Source organism: Clupea harengus, chromosome 19 (assembly GCF_900700415.2).
Source record: "Clupea harengus chromosome 19, Ch_v2.0.2, whole genome shotgun sequence".
Classification (NCBI taxonomy): domain Eukaryota; kingdom Metazoa; phylum Chordata; class Actinopteri; order Clupeiformes; family Clupeidae; genus Clupea; species Clupea harengus.
Window position 1 is genome coordinate 24,536,626 of NC_045170.1, and position 21,814 is coordinate 24,558,439.

Sequence of the window (21,814 nt, forward strand, 5' to 3'; positions counted from 1 at the left end):
CTCTTTTGAATAGTTCTACAGTAAACATTCATTTCGTTAACATAATTCTGTATATATATAGCAGCTCAATGGGCAGGTGGCTAACTGGTTAAGGATGCCCCCCCAAAGCCTACTCTCTTTAAAAAACTGAAGCATATTGCACTCCAGTCCACACTGGCGGCTGAGTTTAAGTACGACTGCCTTAGTTAAGCCTAATTTGTACCACCAGCCCAAGAAGTTTCAACACTGAGACCTGGCTTCCCAAACACATCTACCTCCATATCCATGTGAACTCTCCCATAGCCAAGGATGTATTGTGAACATCTTGTATACAGCCAGGTAAGCTGAGATAAAAAAAAATCCAAAAAATGGATATAGAACACATTTCTTCATTACCCAAACCCATTATCTTATTGAGTGATGAGAAAGAAATTGTGAATTCTTCACTGAGAGATTCCAGACTAAATCCGAGGAGGGACATGCGGGGCATTAGGTTTCACTCTGACAGAGCAGACAGTCAACGGCATAGAGACAGCCATTACCTACTGATACGCCTGTTACTCCCTTGGAAAAATCAGGATAGCTCACAACAGTATTCATTTCATTATGATTGCTGTATTGCAGTTTTCATAGAATAAATAATCAAACATTTAAAAGAACATTTGCAGGAACCCCGAGCGTTTGATCATGGTAGCTCATCTGACTGCTCAAATTCACTGGAAGTGTGTGTGAGAGCCTCACACACTGTGAATGTGTGCTGCTGTGTGTCAGACACTCACACCGCTGTGGTAAGCAGCTCAATATCTCCATTATGAATGTCACTCAGCTCCTCCTGTTGTTGAGCCAGCTGCTCCATCCTGAGTTTCTCTGCATGAGCACAAAAAGACAAAAGCACACCCATTACATTCATGAAAAGGTGAAAAGGTAACCAGACAAGTCAAAGCGCTTCTGCAGTCTTTGTGTCAAATTCAAACTAATTCCACTTAGTATGCAACGACCAAAAGTAGCAATCTTTCCTTTGTAATCAAACAGCGCAGCCATCATAGTAAGACTTGAAAACTATACTCCACTGGGATACAAATGATTGTAACACATCTGACTAAGTGATGTGACGGAACATAGACCAAGAACAGGAAGAGGTAAAATAATCCTGACCTGCTTTTAGGAGCTGAGGTGTAGCATTCTCTGCAGTGATGATCTCTGCTGGGAGTCTCTCAGGTGTCTGACGAGAACATTCAAGAGGCATAATGACCCTCTTTCACACAGACAACTACCCACATATTCAACCAGATATTTAATGAACTCAAGACAACTCACAAACATAGAGGAGAGACTTTTGTGTTGAACCATCAACTGTTGCAGTTGATTCTCAAACTTCATCCTGATGGAGAAAAATGTAGACGCAAATCAGTAGCAGCTTTTATTCCACCCATAACATGCCACCAAGAGTGGCCTTTTTAAATCTTCTCCCTGCCTACACATTTTATCTATATGGTACATCTGTGAAAATTGACTGAATGATGGCTGTATCTGAACCAGTGTTGTGCATAATCCAGAGGTGCCCCCACTTTCAGTTCATGAGATGGATTTCAAACTGAACTGGCCTTGGCCAATTAGAATGACAGGAAGGAATTCAATGGACTGTCATTCAAAGGAGCAGTAAGTGGGACCTGCCACACACGTCATGTGAGACTTGAATACACATGTACACTTTTGAAATCACTGAATAAATCAACACTGAACTGAATGAATACTTTTTTAATCATATTGAGTAATGAAAAAATGATCTATGAGGACAGAAATATTTGTATGTTCAGTATAGCTGGCACAAATTGAGCTCACCCATTCTTCATCATCCTAGTTTCTACTTAAGATGCAGTCCGCTATCCAACACACCCATTTTTTTTTGATTCAGCGAATTGCTCCTCTCAAACCTCTAGCTATCCGTTTAGTGTGTGCGCTTAAAAAAAAGAAAAAAATCTGATGTTTGTACACGGTCCTGATTCTGTAAATGGGAAACAAACATAGTGGTCGAGCCATAAACTATTCCAACCAATCAGTACTTCGTCAAAGGGAGATTATTTCATTGGCTGTTAAGTTAAAATATGAACAACCTTTTTGCTAGAATTGCGAAATGTATCTTTAACTGCTCCCTAAATGCCACTCTTATACTTCAAACTTACACTTGAAGCACCTCGAAACAATACATAATAAAACCTGTTTGGGTTTAGCATTGTGCAGTATTGTATGTAGATTGATGAGGAAAAAATAACTGAATCCCTGTTAAAATGTGTCTGAAACAAGAAAATGTGAAAACATTCCATCTATATTGTGTGTAAATAAATTCCTCTGAACTTCATCTGCTTTTAGTTGTACTTCCATGAAACAGAAATCCTACCTCCCATTTTCTTTCTCAATTCAAATTCCAATACATTTCAAAATGAATGAGAGTTTAAGGGTAATTTCAGTCAACACAATTCAGGATGGACATTTAATTTCATTTGAATGGTGCACACTAATTCATTTAATATTTCTGCATTGCTTGCATCGCTTGCTGTCATCCAGCCAGTGTGTTCAGATTAAGCACTAAAAACTGATTAATTGTTACCTTGTTTTGCGGTGCTTGAGTGTGGCTTCTTGTATCTGGTATCGGTACTGTTCCACCAGTTCTTCTTTCTGCTTGTTCTGCTCCTGCAGCCTTTAAAGAACACAAGGCAGACATGCACTTGAGCGCTTCCTCAAGCACTGAAATGTAGCTGCAGTTCTGTAACATACAGGTAAACAGACCTATGCAGTTCTGTAACATACAGGTAAACAGACCTATGCAGTTCTATAACACACAGGTAAACAGACCTATGCAGTTCTGTAACATACAGGTAAACAGACCTATGCACCTACCTCTGAGAGTCCTGGTCCAGTTCTTCACACTTGAACTGCAGTATTCTATGGGACTCTGGGTTCACAGACAGACACAAGTCAATGAACAACTCATCTATTTACACGGCCATAGGCTTGACATAACAGTTACAATCAGCTCTTGTTGAAAAATACTCTGTGGTTTAATAAGTATTATTTACTTTGTTTACAGCCACCTTTTACAACTGCACTCCATGTGTGTGTGTGGATCTTCACACACACAAGTCTGTCTTAGTGACACATGGTGTGCATCAGTATCTCAGATGTAAATATGGCATGCAATAGTATTTGCACAAACAAAAAGTGAAACAAAAAGAACTTGTAGGCACTTTTAGGTAACACAGCATAGTTATACAGTCATATGACTGAACCTACAGCTAGAGATATCGTGAGACACCCACTTTCTATATCCTAGTGTAATGTAGGCTACTCAGTAAATTATGCAATGGGGTTGAAGAAACCTTAACCGAATGGAATTAGTTTACCCTTATTTGTGTAGCAAATTAATTAGTAGTCTCATTTTTTAAATATAACTCACTTGTCTCAGCAGGACAGGACACGATGGCAGCTAGTGTAGCACACAACAGATTACCTAGTTAAATTATTTGATACCCTATTAGGCTTATATGCTGTTGATCAGTCCTGCACATCGACTTGGGGGAATTTTGGCCCATTCCACCCCACAGAACTGCTTCAACTGAGTGATGTTAGTGAGCTTTCTTCCGTGGACTCTCTGCTTCAGGTCCTTCCACAACATAGGATTAAGGTCAGACATTTTTTATGTTCTAACCATTCTTTGGTAGGTCCACTTGTATTCTTAGGGTCATTGAGCCAAAGTTGACGTATCGATACACAGACATTCTCCTGCAGAATGTTCTGGTACACAGCAGAATGGCAAGCCTTCCAGGTTCTGAGGCATCAAAACGGCCCGAAGCCATAGTATTTCAACCGCACCGTTTGATGGCTGGAATGAGGTGATCTCGGAGCCAGTGTTTGATTTATGCCGAACATAACATTTCTCTTAAAGCCAAAAGTTCTATCTTTGTCTAATCTCTCCACAAAACATTCTTCCAGAGGTCTTCTGGCTCATCCAAGGTATCTTAATAAAAATGTTAACGCAAGACAATGTTCCTTTTGGAGAGAGGTGGTTTCATCCTTGCTATCCTCCCAAACAGATGATTCTTGTTCAGTGGTTTCATCCTTGCTATCCTCCCAAACAGATGATTCTTGTTCAGTGGTTTCATCCTTGCTATCCTCCCAAACAGATGATTCTTGTTCAGTGGTTTCATCCTTGCTATCCTCCCAAACAGATGATTCTTGTTCAGTGGTTTCATCCTTGCTATCCTCCCATACAGATGATTCTTCTTCAGTGGTTTCATCCTTGCTATCCTCCCATACAGATGATTCTTCTTCAGTGGTTTCATCCTTGCTATCCTCCCATACAGATGATTCTTCTTCAGTGGTTTCATCCTTGCTGTCCTCCCAAACAGATGATTCTTGTTTATATATTTGCCTGATGGTGGCTGGATGAACTCTGACATTAACCAGTGCAAGAGGGCGCTGCAGATCCTTGGACATCAGCCTATTCAACATCAGCCATTCTGTGTGACCTCCTGTAATAGTACACGCCTATACACTCCTAGGGGGAGTAACACTAGTCTTCCATTTCCTCTCCTTGAATACCACACTATACTACAGTAGTACAACAGTAGATTGGTGAAGCCCATTTTATTTAGAAATGGTCTTGTAGCCTTTAACCTTTTCAGAGGTCCTAAGCTATTTCTTCTGAAAGAGGCAGGGCATACACACAAACCCATACAGTGAAGGCCAGACTTTGACAGTGAAGACTCAGTCAGAACATAAATCTATATGTTTAAGTAGGATAGGACCACATAACTCACACCTGACTGTAACCGAATTGATTTAAGTACCCAACTCTATCCCGTTATAATCTTTGGACATCTAAGGGATCTTCAGGGACAAGTTTCATTTCCTTTTTGTGGTTGTATGAACAAACATACTACGGCATGGTGGGGATTTTGTCTGAGCTGCTTTTGCATAACCTCGCAATACTTTTACATTCCCACACAATACTTTTACATTCCCACGGAGTACTTTTACATTCCCACGCAATACTTTTACATTCCCACGCAATACTTTTGCGTAACAACTAAGCAATAATAATAATCTTCTATCTCTTTCATATTTTGAAAACTGTAGCCTATGGTTGATTAGCTACCATTAGCTCCATGGCTATTATGAAATGTAAACTTTCTGAGGTTTAAGAGAACAATTTCATAATTTAGGGTGATCAGTAAAATCTCCTAATTTGGAAAATTCACATGGGATGTTACTAATTTGGCTGATCTGTAAAATATACCAAGATGTTAATTTCATGTGATTGTGTAATCTCATGTTCAAGTAAATATAAAGCCATTTCATAAGAGTGTATTATTTTTGTATTTTTTGTATCTGGAGTGACTAGGCTAGAGAAAGTAGCCTGTGTCTGTGTCTGTGTCTGTGTCTGTGTCTGTGTCTGTGTCTGTGTCTGTGTCTGTGTCTGTGTCTGTGTCTGTGTCTGTGTCTGTGTCTGTGTCTGTGGACAGAAAGGTTCAGACACTGGAACTCATTAGATACCTCCGATGAAACAGTGACTAAACCAAAAGAGAAACGCTGATCATACCTTTCTTCTCTTTAAGGATGACATCTATCTGAAAGGCCTCTGAGCACACTGGAAACAGAGGTTCTCTTTAGATAACACACTTATGTATTGTGACTGTACCATAAATACACACACACACACACACGCACACACATATACACACACACACACGCGCACACACATATATACACACACACACATACACACACATATATACACACACACACATACACACACACACACACACATATACAAACACACTCACACACACACACACACACACACATATATACACACACACACACGCACACACATATATACACACACACACACATATATATATACACACACACAAACACACACACATATACAAACACACTCACACACACACATATACAAACACACACACACACACAGACACACACACACACATATACAAACACACACACACACCCACACACAAACACACACACACACACACACACACACTATGTTACTCACAGGTCTCCTCTTCTTGTTCTAATAAGCCTTTGAGTGTTTGCACCTCCAACAGTTCCTCTTCCAGAGTTCTTCTAGCTATGTACACAAACACATATGAAGAAGTTCAAAATAATTAAAACAAATGTTTATGGTGTTACAGACAATTTCTCACAACACCATATCAGACATATTTTGGGATTTCAATGTTTGGGTTTGATCTCTTCAGAAGTGAATTGCAAAACTTGTAGTCTCTGTTTGGCAAGAATTAAATAGTAAGCACATTTAGTAATGTGGAGAGTGATTGGTTGAGCCATATTACATTTTATGATAAATGCTATTTGGGGAATTAAAGGGGATTTGAAGTCAGAAATATAGATTTTGGTGCCATTTCATGGATGCACAGTTGACTGACACTGTGTTTCATGTGTGGCCTGTCATTTCAGAATGAAAATGGCAGTGGTGTGCAGGTGGGGACATTAAATGACCACCTTAAGTTTCAGGTAAACCTATGAAATGTAGGTGTCTCTGAATAGTTAGTTGAAGGCCGACACCCAAAGTCCTTAAAGGGCAAGTCTCTCCACTCGGCAGCCATCTTGGCAATGCCTCAGGCTATTTCAGGAAAACAAGATCAGGCTCCGATGTAAATGAATGGGGAGAGATCAGGCTCTGATCAAAATGAATGGGGAGAGATCAGGCTGCGATCTAAATGAATGGGGAGAGATCAGGCTGCGATCTAAATGAATGGGGAGAGATCCATCACTCTTCATAGGATGGTCAAACAGTACGTCACGTGAATACGCAATTAAATCTGACATGAACTGTGTGAACATTGATTCCTCAACCACTCAAGTAAGGCTAAAAAAGACTTTATTCTTCGTGTTGACTTGCTCACTGTGCATGCACCAAATGTCTTGGCGTGGCTATTACTATGGCAACAGTGGAAATAAACAGAACATGCAGGGGAGGCGGAACTTCAGTTATGCTGTTTCAAACAATGTTACAGAAAATAAGGTAGCTATTAACTATGTAAAACACTGCAAACACAGAAGTGGAGAAATTAGAAATCATTTTGAGTACACTTAAAACATTTCTGGGTTGTTTTTTCAACCCAAACACTGGGTTGAGGCTGTTGGGTCATTTTGTTGTGTTATTTTAACTAATTCTGGGTTGTTTTCTATAACCCAGCCGCTGGGTTAGTGGTTGAAGACAGTGCTCCCTCCCCCTGATCGAGGCATCATACGAACACAACATCTTCACAAAAGCATGGGTTAACATGTAAAGTCAAGCTGTGCCACATAGTTAGCTGGTTCACCATACCTTGCTGTAGTCTCCTCAATTTCACGGCGAGATCCTCCACTTTGAGTTCCTTTCCATCCTCTGATGAGAGCAAACACATGCCTATGTTCATACTGTAGGCTACATGCTACATCCCCTCCAGCCTTAACACTAATAACACAATTTACACTGCTAGGGAACTCATGGCTTTGTTTTTTTTTGTATCTGAACTTAAGACAAAGCTATCTGCAGAACATCTGGCCCACATTTGACCCTTTCCCACTGCAGGAAGTCAGTGAACTCATTTGGGTGGCTCTGTGCACATCCCCACTGCAGAAGCCTCCCCTTTAGGCTAGAGTTGGGACTGATCTGATCCACTATCGGTATCAGGTGCCAAATCCACACAAAGGGGGATCAAGCCTGCAATGTTCACAGACAGGCTTCTCAACTTTCTGGTTACGGTAACCACTAGCATTCAGGTTTCACCATGCTAATTTTGTCCCCAATTAGTGCTTGCTTCAGGACTTTATAGATATATAGATAGATAGATAAATAGATAGATAGATAAAAACTTTATTGCCACACAACAATGTTGGTGGTATTCTTTTGTCATAGGTAGCTCAGTCCAGTAAGGAGGGGGGAGATGGGGATAGGAAAAAAAATAAAAATAAAAATAGAAAAAGTCCAGGTCAGCTTTGGGAGTTCAGGAGTCTGATAGCAGAGGGGAAGAAGCTGTTATTGAGGTGTGTCATTCCAGCTCGCATAGATCTGTAGCGTCTTCCAGAAGGCAGAAGTTCAAAAAAGTCATGGCTTGGATGGGAGGAGTCTCTGATTATGTTCTTTGCACGATTTAAGCTACGCTCAGTATACAAGGAGAGGACTGATGGAAGGTCACAACCAATAATGTTGGAGGCTTTGGTGACCACTCCCTCCAGTTTCATCTTTGTGCGACTGTCAGAACTTCCATACCAGACAGATATTGATGCGGTGATGATACTTTCTATGATGGCTTCATAGAAGAGCACCAAAAGGTGTTTGTTGACATGAAACTTTTTCAGTTGTCTGAGGAAATACAGTCTTTGTTGGGCTTTTTTGATAAGGCGGGAGGTGTTGATATCCCATTATTTATTTATAATTTATTGTTGCATTCGAGATGACTGTAAACTCGGTAAACCCAATCTGGGAACTTTTGATTTTTAAAAACCATGTGTTCCCCTGATCAACTCTGAAAACAATATAGATGCCCACCGCAACATGTCTCCATCTGCATGGCCTTTGAAGTATGTAACATTATTTGTATTTTTGTTTGTTTGTATCATATCAATAGCCAGTCATGTTCATTTCAATCATAGGCTAATATAATTTATTGAAAATGTCTTTAAAAACAGCAAAGCTGGCAACTTCACCAATACATTAGGAATGCAAATATATCACATAAAATAGCAAATAACCTGAAAGTAATTGAATAGCGTTTGTAATATTACTGTCATGACGGACGCCATGATTGTAGCCGGCTAAATGATTTTCTGCATGAGTTTGCAAGCAAAAAATCCAACCCAACCAGGTTTGATCTGAGTTTGATCATGTATTTTCCCAATTTCCTACGTGTCATGAACACAGCATATATAGCTACCCCCAGAGGTAACCTAGAAGAAAGCTAGTGCCCCCTTGTGGATGGGGTATGTTAAGGAAAGTGTACTGTGTAAACCACCGTGCAAGTCAGTCTGACTAAGTCAGTCAGTCTAAAGCAACACATTCCTCCCCCCTAAAAATAAAAGGAAAAGACAAAACAAATAATAACATACTTTTCTTTTTTTTCTTTTCACCATTTCTATGCTGTGTGGTTTTTACTTCAGCCTCATGTAACCTTGCACTTAATACCACCACCAACAACAATATTAATAATACCACTACCCCAAAAACAACAATAATAATGACAATATAAAAAAATAAAATTAAAAAAAAGAGCTTTGGTATTGGAGCGATATTGGCAGATATCCAAATTCAAGTGACGGAATCAGATTGGAACTGAAAAAATTGGATCAGTGTATTTCTACTTTAAGGCCTAATCAGGGTTGTTCCTTGCTGGTAAGTCTGAAGTCTGGTGCAAGCCTATACAACACACAATGCAGGCTGCATTGGTGCTGTGACCCGGATTGAGTGTGAGGTGAGAACTGATGGAAATCTAATGTAACAAGATGACATCTAGAACCCTCACTAAGAAATTACAGTACCACTGCATTATAACTCTGAGTGGAGGTCTCTGGAGCACAGTGGGAAAGCACACTAACAGGACTTGAGGTAGAGTGTTGCTTTGCTGTGATGTTTGTTCTCACACTCATAAGTTAATTTAATAACAATTAACAACATTAAGTCTCCATGAGACAGAGGAATAAGAGTGGTTTCGTTTAGGCCTATAGCTAGATTTCAAGTAGGTTTAAAGCATTATAATTTAAATTCTACATCAATGTACTATGATTCTAACTTTAGATCTAACTAACTTACCTTGTTTTAAAGACAACTTCAGAATATCATCCAGGGAGAAGCCTGAGCACAAAATACGGAGTCAGATCACATTACTGCAAATGTATCCTTCCTAGCATAGCTGAGGTCAGCAAACTGGAACGTTAGCTAAGAATGTGTAGGCTAAAAATAGACAGAAATTCCTGTGTCTAGGCATGAAACATTAGCCAATAGCTTGGCTAGCTATCGCTCTTGGTGTTCGCTGATTACGATTTTCGCTATAGTATGCAAATAGAGAGCTATGCCCATAAGTCATTTGAATAGTTAACGTCAGCTGACCTTCAGCAAACGAAGGAATATCTACGTTGTAAGGTGCAAACTCCATCGACCTTACTTTCCTGACTAACGTTACCTTGCTAGCTAGCTAACGAGCTAGCTACAGGAGGGGAAAACAGCTAAACTCGAACTAAACAATACTTACCTACTGACGAAGTCATAGTTGTAAAATGCGTTAACTGACAGTACAGTAAAATATCAATTTGAGTGTACAGGATCGAAGTTATCTCCACTACACTAACACCTTCGCCTTCTTCAAGTTCAAATCGCGTGACCTATTCCTCCTCGCGATCGATTCAAATTGTCATGGGTCACCCTTAACATTACCAGAGAAATTACCCAAGGTATCGATTTTTTCTCCTCTAACATTTTTTCGAACGGAAGTTTGTAGTTTTTAATGTTAGCATTTTAACACTTCCTGGTTGCAAAGAAAAAATCCCTCTGGAAAAAAATGAATGGGTTCCATTCATGCTCCAGAACTAGTGCAGACATCTAAATCTAAATGTTTTGTTGTAAATTCTCTAGCTGGGAGTGGTGCACAGATTAGACGTATTAGACGTATTCCACTCAGACGATTGTTTCTTAAATGTGTTCCCCGAAAATAAACATACTGAATATGGTGGCACTATTCTCAAAGGAACAGATTAATGGAAATGCTGATCTATCACTCTTTCCAGACCTGTATACCACCTATCCCAAAACAGAGCAGCATCACATTGTTCATGATGGTCAGTGGCAGTTCTGGGTGTATTGTAGGCAGGGGCGGACTGGCCATCGGGGATACCGGGGGAATCCCCGGTGGGCCGACGGGGTTGGGATTGTCCAAAATACCGGCCCACTGTTTTCTCCAACCGGCCCACCCTCTCAGATCGCAGGGAGAATTTACAGATTCCCTATTACTCAGAACACGTGTAGTTTGCTCTAAAAACTTCACTGTAATATTAGCACTGACTGAAATTTATAGTCCTCCTCGCGATCTGTATTCACACTCATGGTGCTAATTTTTCGAAAATAATTCTGAAGTGTCTTCTGAAATGTGTTCTTACGGACTTCGGAAGTTTAACGTAAGAAAAGATCTCCACCTTATTAATGAACGCCTGAAAATGGGTTCTTACACAGCCAAAGTGTTCTCAGCTGTGCGGATTGAGGATGAGGATTCTTAAATTTGGATTTGCATACATACACGCCCCGTCGGGCACGCAACCGTAGTGAAGTGTGCAGTCAGCCCTAGCCTGATTGAAAACTCTGGGCCATTTACGGCTGTTATTTCGCGTTGTGAAATTCTGGTCTAAATTCAAAACGAATCCCACATGAGAAAACTTTCATGAATGCCCTAAAACATCATTAGTGGAGTTCAAAAGAAAGCTTTACTCATCTAATCTCTTACGTCAGTCTAACTTTGACATTTAATAACAGAAAACAATCACTCCTACATTTTATTTTATTTATTTTAATTATTTGTGGCCTTTCCTGTTATTGTATATGTAAAGCACATTGACTTCCATAAATAAATACATAAATAAAAGTTACCTTGCCTTGCCTACTCAACACTTGCGTCACTGGCTAGCAGACAAAGTTGTTTTTGAGAGTGAGAGCATGTCATCGGCACCAAAACGCAAAGGTGGCAGGGAGAAAAAAAAAAGGTCTGGAGGAAGGTGCATCAAAATATGCAAAAATCTCTGATTTATTTGGGAAACCACCGACTGTTGACAGTGATAAGAAGGTAAGTGGTTGACTTGGTCAATGTTAGCTTGCTTTTCACAGATGAGGTAACGTTCCCTACAAGCTAGCCTAGCTAACGTTAGGTAGATAAATGTCCAAAATTGAGACCGTTATGATCTGGTAAAATAAGCAAGCTGGCGCTGTTGTCATCATCGAGATTATCTATTTAACATGTTAGCCGTAGTTACTTGCTTACAATCGATGAGCAAGCTATCCATGGTGGTAGTTGTAAAGAGGGAAATCTTATCATTTCTAATAACTTAAGTTAACCAGCTAGCTTGTTATGCTAAAATCACCGTGTTACACACAACACTTACATTATACACAATGTTAATATGTTATCTAGATTGATGATTCTGCTGCTAGAAGCAGCAGCCAGGGGCCCCAGAGCCAAGATAAGACCCAGGGTACAATGTACACCTAAGTTACAGTTTAATATACAAAAATAGTGTATTTCAATTCAGCACATGTATTTAAAGTATATTTATCTAATACACTTTGAGTGTACTAACCAATAGTGGAAAGTTAAGTACAAAAAAGTATACTTAGTACACTTAAATGTAATGTACTTAAGTGTCGTTTTTTTCCCACCTGGGGCACTAATATAGTTTGCTGATAGTGTTGTGTCAATGGTTTAACATACTTACATAATAATCCCTATTTACCACTCATGTAGGCTGAAGATGACAGTGACTTTGACAGATTCCTTAAGGCTTTGTAGTTATACCGTACGTACAGTATAACCATCTGATACTAGCCCAGAGTTAAGCATATTCATCTAGCAAACTATACCTACCTTGGAGTGTTACAATAGCCAGTGTCATTTTATTCCATGTGTCCATCCAGGCAAATTGGTGGATCCAAATGTTATTAAAAAACAAACATATATGATGTAATTGCTTTGTAATCATCCAAAATAATGTTAAGTGTATGAGTATTTTTCCAAGTATGCCACTGCACTGACTGGTCGATACGTGCGATGCATTGAGTGGGCAGCGCGCCGTGTACTGACTGGACAGCGCGCTGTGTACTGACTGGGCAGCGCGCCGTGTATTGAGTGGGCCGGTCTGACAGTAACTCCCGGGCCACTTTTTTCCCCCAGTCCGCCCCTGATTGTAGGAGTGTAAATTGCCAGACTTCACAATTCAATACAACAGCAACATTCATTTACCAATTCAATATGTTTTTTGCGATTCTTTTGAAGTACTCCAATTAACTTCGAAATGAGATGTGACAAAAATGCACTCTGGAGAGCCACTGATCTTCTTTCGTTGTAAACATTCACCTTGGCTTATCTAGGCTAGAAAGAATTTCAGGGAGGTAGTTTTGTTACTATTATTGTTATTTTAAATTCATCAGGAAAACTTTTGGAGCCTTCTTGTGTGCGTATGTGCTGGTGTATTCAGAATGTCATTTAAAAATACCAGATGTATGCTATGATGAAAGATGAATGAACCCACTCTCAATAGGACCCGTAGGAGGGGCAGCAGGCAGTGCAGTTAGAGAGTCTATTAGCAGCATTCACCAACGACTGTAGAGAGCATGGATGGTGTAAGTTCATTGTCATTCAAATGAAGGAAGGAACCAGTGAATGGAGCAGATTTAACCAAATATGGTTCGGTTCTGGAATGACCTGGACTATGCATGCTCATGGCTCCTAAAAGTGCGTACTGCACAGAATCTGGAAGAACAGCAGTTCTCATTTTGACATATTTGGGCTTTATTTCCTCTTAATGGAAGGCCATGAGTATATGCTATCCCTGCTTTTTACAGTTATTGACACTGATTGAACAAAAATGTTTGCTGCTGATGAATGACAAATGTAACTTTTACTTGAGTGTGTGATGGACTGTGAATGTAAGTTGGGGTGTTCTAATCTACAATTAAACATAGTTAATATGTGCTCACGAGCCCTAAGTGATTTGTTTCCCCATTCTCTGTGCATTCTCCAAGGCATCCTCTCTTGACGCTGCACGATACTGAAGATGATGCATGCCACACAACACAAAATGAATAGAATGAACAGACCTTTGGTTTAGATGGCTTGACCTGAGTTAGAAAGTAAGATCTGGTTACATTCAAATCCTCAATGATTTCATGTGCTGTATGCATCTGTCCCAAAATGTGTGAACAGCTGGCAGTGCTGTTAGCAACATACAACATCAATCGTTTAAAGTATTATTTCATAATGAAATAAATATTTTTATTTTTATTAGTGGGGCAAACCATGGTAGGTTAACACACATCTGGAGAGGTCTAAAACGATTAGGCTGACAACCATTGAGCAACACAGCAGAATAGTGACAAGGCCGAAGATAATGCTATCCTTTAAACAAGAAATAAAAACACACAAAAAAAAACATAATAAGCTAAATAAATCATCTTTAAAAATTAAACACACAATGTAAATTGCCTTTACAAAGAATAATAAAAAAAGTAATCAGTCCAGACTATGCACTCAGACATAGATGGTAGATAGTGACAGGAAAATATAGGTATTCACTGTGACACAACATTAACCAATAAATGAAATGAAATAAATAAATAAATGAATGAAATATAATGATTCCACATATCACCCGTCAATTCAATCAATCGATTGAATCTCTTTAAGATGTTCCATTTATTGGGGTTGTTCTCTGTGAGATAAAATAAGGGAAATTAAAGATGTCACCTTGGTTTACCCAAATACATATTATATTCATAATTACACACACTTGCAGTCACAGTAAGAAACAAAGACACATAAATAAATACTCACATGGTTTCATAAGTGCCGTCCTTAGTCTTCAGGAAGCGCATAGCAAAGAAGCCTCCTGCTTGAAGCACCAGTACAAGAATGATCCCCCCAATGAAACTGGACAGGTCAAAAGATGCCTGAGAGAGCTCAGGAGCTGGAGCTGGTTTTGCATCTATGGATGACAGACAGAGAACCCACAGGATAAGACAGGAACATCGAGGAGAAAGTAAGATCATTTGATACACATATCACCATGCTTAAAAATAGTTGTGTTAAGACAACAATGACTTTAAATGCACTCACCTATGTCAATATCAATATCAATATCAATATCAGTGCCTGGAGAAACATACCCAAATAAACGTAAAGGAAAGGGGGGTCGGGCAGGGAGAGATGGGACTGCTCATTATGGTGAATACATTGTACTTCCTAACCAGTCAATACCTTGGCCCATGCCTCTATAAGCTAAAACTAACTGTGTCTTCACAAATGTAATGGGCCCATTAAATGTATGCCATAGCATGAATAAGCTGAATATTGACTTTAGCTTGGTCTGACCTTTAAATGTCTGATGTTTAAATGTCAACACATTCTGTACATATACAATCAAACCTTACCTGCACACATGTCTGTTTCGTTTAGCCTGTTACAGTCCTGAAAGTCTTCAGTATCAGATACACACCCTGTGTTGTTGTCTGAGTGAGGAAGAGAGAGATTATAAGGGTGAGAGTGAGGTGAAAAAGCAAGAAATTGTGAATAGAAGGAAGAGAGTGTATGTGTGGAGAGTGGGGCAAAACAGAACAGGGAAATACAAGTCTGCCTTTTCTTAAGTCAGTCTTTTGGTAGCCATATTTTTACTCAGTTGCAGAGACACAGGCCTACACGCACATACACACATACACACATACACACAGCACGCACAGACACACATACACACATACACACATACACACATACACACATACGCACAGACACACATACACACAGCACGCACAGACACATATACACACATACACACAGCTCAGGTGAACACCATGGCATGGAACTGGAACAAGGAGCACGGATCATGGCACTGAATATTTAATAATGTGTGTGACTGAGTTCAAGAAGTGTGTTCATGTGTGCAGACATATGAGTTTGAAGAAGACAGACCGTGTGCGTGTGTGAAAATTAGTGAGTGTGGTTGTGTGTGTGTGTGTGAGTGTGTGTGTGTGCGCGCGTGTGTGTGTGAATGTGTGTATGTGTGTGTGTGTGTGTGTGTGTGTGTGTGTGTGTGTGTGTGTGTGTAAAGGAAAAAAGAGAGTATGGAAGTCTGTGGAGGTGTGTGTGACTTTGTGTGTTTTGCATGCAAGGGCTTGAATAATTCACTAACCTGATGGTTCTAGGGTTTAGAGGCTCGCATTACTCTCATAGCCATGTGTCACTGAGGAAGTGTGTGTGTGTGTGTGTGTGTGTGTGTGTGTGTGTGTGTGTGTGTGTGTGTGTGTGTGTGTGTGTGTGTGTGTGTGTGTGTGTGTGTGTGTGTGTGTGTGTGTGTGTGTGTGTGTGATGTTCATTTGTGTGTAGTGTGTATGTGATGAAATATCAGTTTCTGAATTACTGGCTGTTTCTGTGTAAAGCTCATATATAATACATAAGCTCATATATAGCATAAACTTTGTCTAGAAGACTGTAGTGTTTGTGGTGTGCGCGCGCGTGCATTTGTGTGTGTGTGTGTCTCACCATTGTCACAGATCCGCCAAACACAGGGTGTGAGGTTGCGGGAAAGACTCACACACTGATCACAAGAATCCATCTTGGAACAATCTTCATCGCCTGCTGCAACACACAAGCAGCAAGATAAATACTGATATTGTTTATTAGAAGCTGTAACCAAGAACCCATGGCTTTTCTGTCCCTCCTGCTAACGTCTACAATTTTGCTGTGTCATGCACAAGACAATGTGTGTAGTTTAACTACTAACCAAAACCTTCTTAAAGTCATCTCAAACCCTTTTGCCACACATGAACGCCATCAAAACCTCCTTCTTAAAACACATATACTGCTTCTGTGCATGTGTAAAGACTTGTCACAAATGTAATATCTGGATAGCAAAAGTCTGCACTATTATCAAGTATTTTACTCCTGAGGGGAAAAAAAACATACATTTTGATGTTGATTTAGTCATTGGTGAGTCATGTTAACCCCTTCAGCATATAATTTTCTTCACAGTCCTGTTTCTTACCTGCAGTTTGGGCACTGATCATCTGAATCACCTCCAATGTCACGAATGTCCCCAGCAGCACAAGCAATAAGCCCCTCATCCTAACACAGACTTTACAGCTGACACACAAGCACTCTATACAGTGCAGAAATCCAATGAACAAAAAGGCACTCTAGTCGCTCTGATGTGAAGCCTACACCATGTTAAACATTCCAGAATTGACACACACTCTCCTGATTCTCACTCCTTCGATGATGTGAGAGGACGGCAGTGTGTGTTTATATGTGTGTGTGTGTGTGTGTGTGGGGAGGGTGCGTTTTGTGTGAGTTCAACGTCACAGAGACACTGCTGAGCAGGTAATGTGACCCTACCACAGCATGTTACCTGGCAACCCACACTCCCTATCCACCCCCAAAACTCTGGAAACCCACTCCACTGTGACCACATACCTAGCATACTATCAACACTATCAAAACAATCCTTCACACACAAGTCATCTATTCGCCCAAACTCTTCTTGAATACTTCTGAATACTTAATTACGCTGCAGTGTGTTTCAAAGACAGGCTGTGTGTGTCTGTAAGAGAGTCAGAGAGCTCACGTCATACCCTGCTGTATTTTGCCTGTCTAACTTCCTCTCAAGTCATTTACTGAGATGTGACAGAGTCATTTTCCTGAGATGTGACGTTCATTGATCTCAGCAAACACTCAGCAATCAACAGATGGAGCATAGATATGAGTGGTGATACATTCTCGTCATCATTTGTGAACTCATTCACATAGGTTGCTGTTACATAACCGTTTTCATCATTTTCCATGCCCCAATATCTGTCCGCTTTAACTATCGGACTTCTCTTGCATTTTAATGCAACGAGGACTGTCGTCATATCATCTAAGAACGTAGGAGGAAAATGTAAATGCAATGCAAAAAACACGCCTGCGCGCTTAAGTAATCAAAGGCAACATCAAGCTATGAACGCTCCATCCCTTCCATCATAAAATCATATGCTGCGACACAAAATCTCAACATGCGCCATTTCTTGAAGCTCGCGTCTACCCATCTAGACTACAGTATGGTGTGGTCATGAAAGCTGAAGGAAAAAAAAAAAGAGGCTCACCGGAACCGTCAGTCCTTATATGGTCAGGACAGGGAGGAATTCCATCCGGCTTGCCTTAACGATCTCGCCCACTGTCGCTCGCCCACTCCCGCGGTCTTCCAGAGATCTTCAGAGATGTGTGGTCAGGGGCAACCACGTAAATCTCTGAAGATCCATGGACCACCGGGATTCCTTCACTGATGGCATATTTGGTTAAGTGGGCATATAGCCTACGTCTCAGAAATTCATGCGAAATATAGCCTATCGATAGATTTGAGAGACGTTTTACATGTTCAGGGCATGTTCAGCTAAGATGTGAGAAATCCACGCTAGGAATCATTTGTTTTTATAGGCCTATGAAGCCATGGTTAAGTGAGGTTCTGCTAGTCTTAGTCCTACTGATGAAATAGAGAAGCAAGATGGGGATGGAATTAACACCACACACACTTTTGTGTGAAAATGAATATATTAAAGAGCTAAATAGGAGAAGTATTTCTCCTCCACCCAATACAAGAGCAGAAACTCAATATCATGTTTCGGGATGAGGCTAATTTCTTTCAGGTCTGAATGACAGCCTACTTCAGCACCAAGGAGAGCGGTGACTCACATTTAGCGCGAGGGAAGCGGGAAAGACCGTGCGTACGTTTGTTCTCAGTTGCTTACCGAAATAGGGCTATAATGCCCACCTCACTGCAGTGGGAGGAGCATTGAAGATGCGGATTTTATGAATGAAATGACACTATCCCATTCAGACAGAGAGAGCCCTCCGATTGGCTGAGGGGTTTGATGGAATCGGGTATTTTCTGTCGCCCACCTTACTTGAAGCCAGACACCAATGCATCGGACTCATATGTGCCCGCTTTAACCTTACCGTGTGGACGAAAACGATGACACAACAAACAACGATATTTCTTTCTAGAAAGAGTGTCTGATAGACACCGCAAACATCTGCCGAGAAGCAAGCTCATTCAGCACCTGGCACCTGCTAAACGTTTTTGCAAGGACAGACTGTTCTCTCGTCAGCTTGAGGTTAGTGTTGTGCATAAAATGCTCTTGTGTGAATGACCAATCTCTGCACTACACATTAGGACATTCTCCTCATGCAGATGTTTCGTGCAGAGGACATTGTTTTGTGGGTTCATAGCGTTGCGACGCACTGTAGTAGGCTAGAATGTTCTTCACGGAATCAGATAGAACATTGGCAATGATTGAGGTCTGTTTTTGCGCTTTGATTGCCTTGTTAGTAACAGAGTAAACAGGTGTTAAATTAAGATAAATTGCAATTGTTATACAATAGCGATGATTACTTACACAAATGCTGCCTTCAACACCAACTGGTTAAATCTGGTGGCATAAAATGTTCAGTCAAGAAAGGCAGCTGTGCCAGCGAGTAGGCGAAAGTGAAGGGTGTTGTGTAATGTGTCTGCTCTGCCCCTCCCATCAGCGTAAAAAGGGTTTCGATCTTTCAGGGAATAGTTTCGATCCTTCAGGAGATAGAACAGGTAGTGTGGGAGCCTTTGTGTGTGTGTTTGCATACTAAATTGATGGCTACAGGAGCACTTAAATATGTAGGCATACTATTTGTTGAGAACAGCAGTGAAAGCAATCATGAAACCAGTGCTATATGAGTGATGGGCTGAGATACTAACCTTTCTGCATCTTTCTCTGACAGACATGGATGTGAATGACTCAGACCTGGCGTGGTTGCAGCCCTCTCTGTCCCTGAACTCACCCTCCCCGGCTGGCACCCCTGTGACCCTATGGGACTATGCTGAATGTATATCCGGCATCCTGATCTGCTGTGAAAACGGAATTGTTGTGGCAACCATTTTATCTTCGCAACTGTTGAAGGCGCCTATGTTCCTTCTTATCGGCTCACTTGCGTGGGCAGACTCTTTGGCAGGGGTGGGTCTAGTTCTTCGCTTCCTGTCACGCATAACTGTGTATTCGGAAGTGCTGTCACTAGCCAGTGTGTGTGTCTGTGTGGGGGCACTCAGTGCGAGTGTGTGTTCCCATCTGGGCATTACCCTGGACCGCTTCCTGTCGTTGCGCTGTGCACTGACGTATGGCTCTCACACACACCGCACACACACACGTGTTGCTCTCGCTATGACATGGTGTCTGGCAGCACTGCAAGGAGCTTTGCCACTACTGGGTGTGAGCTGCACCCTGGACTCCCTTTCATCCACGCACTTCAGCCTCAGCTCCTGCAGTGTGGTGCATCCCTTGACGCGGGTCCACCTGAGTGTCCTCTGTGGAAGCTTCCTGCTGATCCTGGGGGTGATGCTGCAGCTGAACGCCCACGTCTGCCAAGTTGTGCGCCGCCACACCCGGATGATTGCCCTGCAGCGCCACACACTCCCTCCCGCACAAACTCCCACGCGCTGCCGCACAAACACACTGGCGCTCAGCTTTGCCACGTTTGCCAGCTGCTGGCTGCCCTTTGCCCTCTATGGTCTCCTAGGAGATGGTTCACTACCCCGTCACTACACCTATGCAACATTAGTACCTGTAGCAACGCACTCACTGATCAACCCACTCATCTATGCCTACCGCAACACACACATCCGCAATGTCCTGCTAAATGCTTTTGGCTGTGCGCAGACACATTTACAACACACACACACACCCAGTGACGTCTGACTCACACCACACCATTTTCCAGAACTGAGTATCTGATGGACCTCATGGGCAGTTCACTGCCAAAGGCTGCTGCTAACGCCTGCCACGGAAGAAGGGATGGAGAGAGCTGGACGGAGCTCAACCCATCAGACCTGTGCCTCATTCTTCTTTGCACTTTGTACAAGACAGACTGTTTATACTTTCATCATTGAATGACACTGCTGAAACTGATGTGTTTTCTGGTAGTATAACTACTAATATGGTGCTAGTAGCCTATACCTGATGAGTCTGTGCTGCTCTTAGCTTGGAGGGTTTGTAACAGAAAATGGATGATTGTCAGTATGAATGGAATCAATTTGTGTATTTATTTTATGATGTTCATTACTACAAATTAAAGCATCTGTTTTTAAAAAACGAAGTCAACAGTCTCAAAATACATTGTGTTGCTGGATGAAATAGGTCTTACATTAATTACATTATTGTACTGTATATTTATTCCTTCACTTTCATCCAAAATAATTTGTGTTACATGGAGTTCCTACAGCCCTGGGGGGGCTTCCAGAAAGCAGGTTTACCAAACTCTTAGCCTAACCCTGAACTCTGAGTTAGTTCAGTCCGAGTTAAGTGCGTACCTGATGTCTATAAAAAGCCATCATCAATGGAGCTCCAATACTATGAGTCACCATGGCAACCGGTGAGAAATCAAGGTGCTCCTACTTCCCCCCACTGGTATTAGACGTTCTGACACACGCTATGGCCATGGCTAGGGTGAGCCCCAAAAGAGAAGAAGCAACACAGCTGCAGACCACCATGAAGCTGGCCATGCATGTCATCAGACAATTAATACAATTAATGCCGTTCATTTGTGTCATTTGTGCTGTTAAGGATTTTAAGTGATTAAACTTAACATTTTCTGACCAGTGACTAAAAAATAACTTAAAACCTTAACACACATGATGATCTTAACGGCACAACCCAGCACAAATTAACTGCAATAATTTGCTGCATCAGTCAATGACTCTGAATTTTACATTTAAACCACAATTTCTTTCATTATTGCTACAGCTGACAAGTGATGGAATATTATTGAAGAAAATATTTTCATTTAAAAAAATGGTAATGTTCGATTATATAGTCATCAAGGAAAGATGGCACATCAATTAAGGTTCTCAAAACCCCCTCCCAATGTAAGACTATGCAAATGAATGAAAGATCACCCCATGTACAGTAGCTGCTCAGCAGGAGGGAAGAGATAGGAAGAAACTCAGGGTTTGTCAAAAAATAAATAAACTGCCAGCAAGCAGGTCATGTTAACAGAGT

General features: G+C 41.1%; 3 protein-coding genes across 7 annotated transcripts; 1 reads left to right on the plus strand and 2 right to left on the minus strand.

Annotated features, from left to right (window-relative positions):
* Positions 1 to 559: 559 nt before the first annotated feature.
* On the minus strand, positions 560 to 10,835 carry si:ch211-199g17.9 (uncharacterized protein LOC108180085 homolog). Of its 2 annotated transcripts, XM_012836057.3 has the most exons (10): positions 10,257 to 10,833; positions 9,818 to 9,859; positions 7,355 to 7,414; positions 6,059 to 6,133; positions 5,579 to 5,626; positions 2,878 to 2,932; positions 2,588 to 2,677; positions 1,297 to 1,360; positions 1,135 to 1,201; positions 562 to 846 (listed from the first exon to the last, which is right to left on the minus strand). In XM_012836057.3, exons 1-10 carry the CDS (start codon positions 10,270 to 10,272, stop codon positions 755 to 757), a joined length of 609 nt encoding a protein of 202 aa, XP_012691511.1. In that variant the 5' UTR covers positions 10,273 to 10,833; the 3' UTR covers positions 562 to 754. The 2 variants fall into 2 exon arrangements, with proteins under 2 accessions (XP_031441984.1, XP_012691511.1); XM_031586124.2 differs by lacking the exon at positions 1,135 to 1,201 and having other exon boundaries at positions 560 to 846; positions 10,257 to 10,835.
* Positions 10,836 to 14,002: 3,167 nt separating this feature from the next.
* cd164l2 (CD164 sialomucin-like 2) lies at positions 14,003 to 19,537 on the minus strand. Of its 4 annotated transcripts, none has more exons than XM_031586553.1 (6): positions 19,184 to 19,537; positions 16,296 to 16,391; positions 15,191 to 15,268; positions 14,877 to 14,912; positions 14,595 to 14,745; positions 14,003 to 14,472 (listed from the first exon to the last, which is right to left on the minus strand). In XM_031586553.1, exons 2-6 carry the CDS (start codon positions 16,366 to 16,368, stop codon positions 14,457 to 14,459), a joined length of 354 nt encoding a protein of 117 aa, XP_031442413.1. In that variant the 5' UTR covers positions 16,369 to 16,391; positions 19,184 to 19,537; the 3' UTR covers positions 14,003 to 14,456. The 4 variants fall into 4 exon arrangements, with proteins under 4 accessions (XP_031442413.1, XP_031442412.1, XP_031442410.1 ...); XM_031586552.1 differs by lacking the exon at positions 19,184 to 19,537 and adding an exon at positions 17,894 to 18,447; XM_031586550.1 differs by lacking the exon at positions 19,184 to 19,537 and adding an exon at positions 16,798 to 17,384.
* gpr186 (G protein-coupled receptor 186) lies at positions 18,553 to 20,905 on the plus strand. The gene is made up of 2 exons (XM_031586549.1): positions 18,553 to 18,901; positions 19,545 to 20,905. Exon 2 carries the CDS (start codon positions 19,547 to 19,549, stop codon positions 20,513 to 20,515), a length of 969 nt encoding a protein of 322 aa, XP_031442409.1. The 5' UTR covers positions 18,553 to 18,901; positions 19,545 to 19,546; the 3' UTR covers positions 20,516 to 20,905.
* The last annotated feature ends 909 nt before the right edge of the window (positions 20,906 to 21,814 follow it).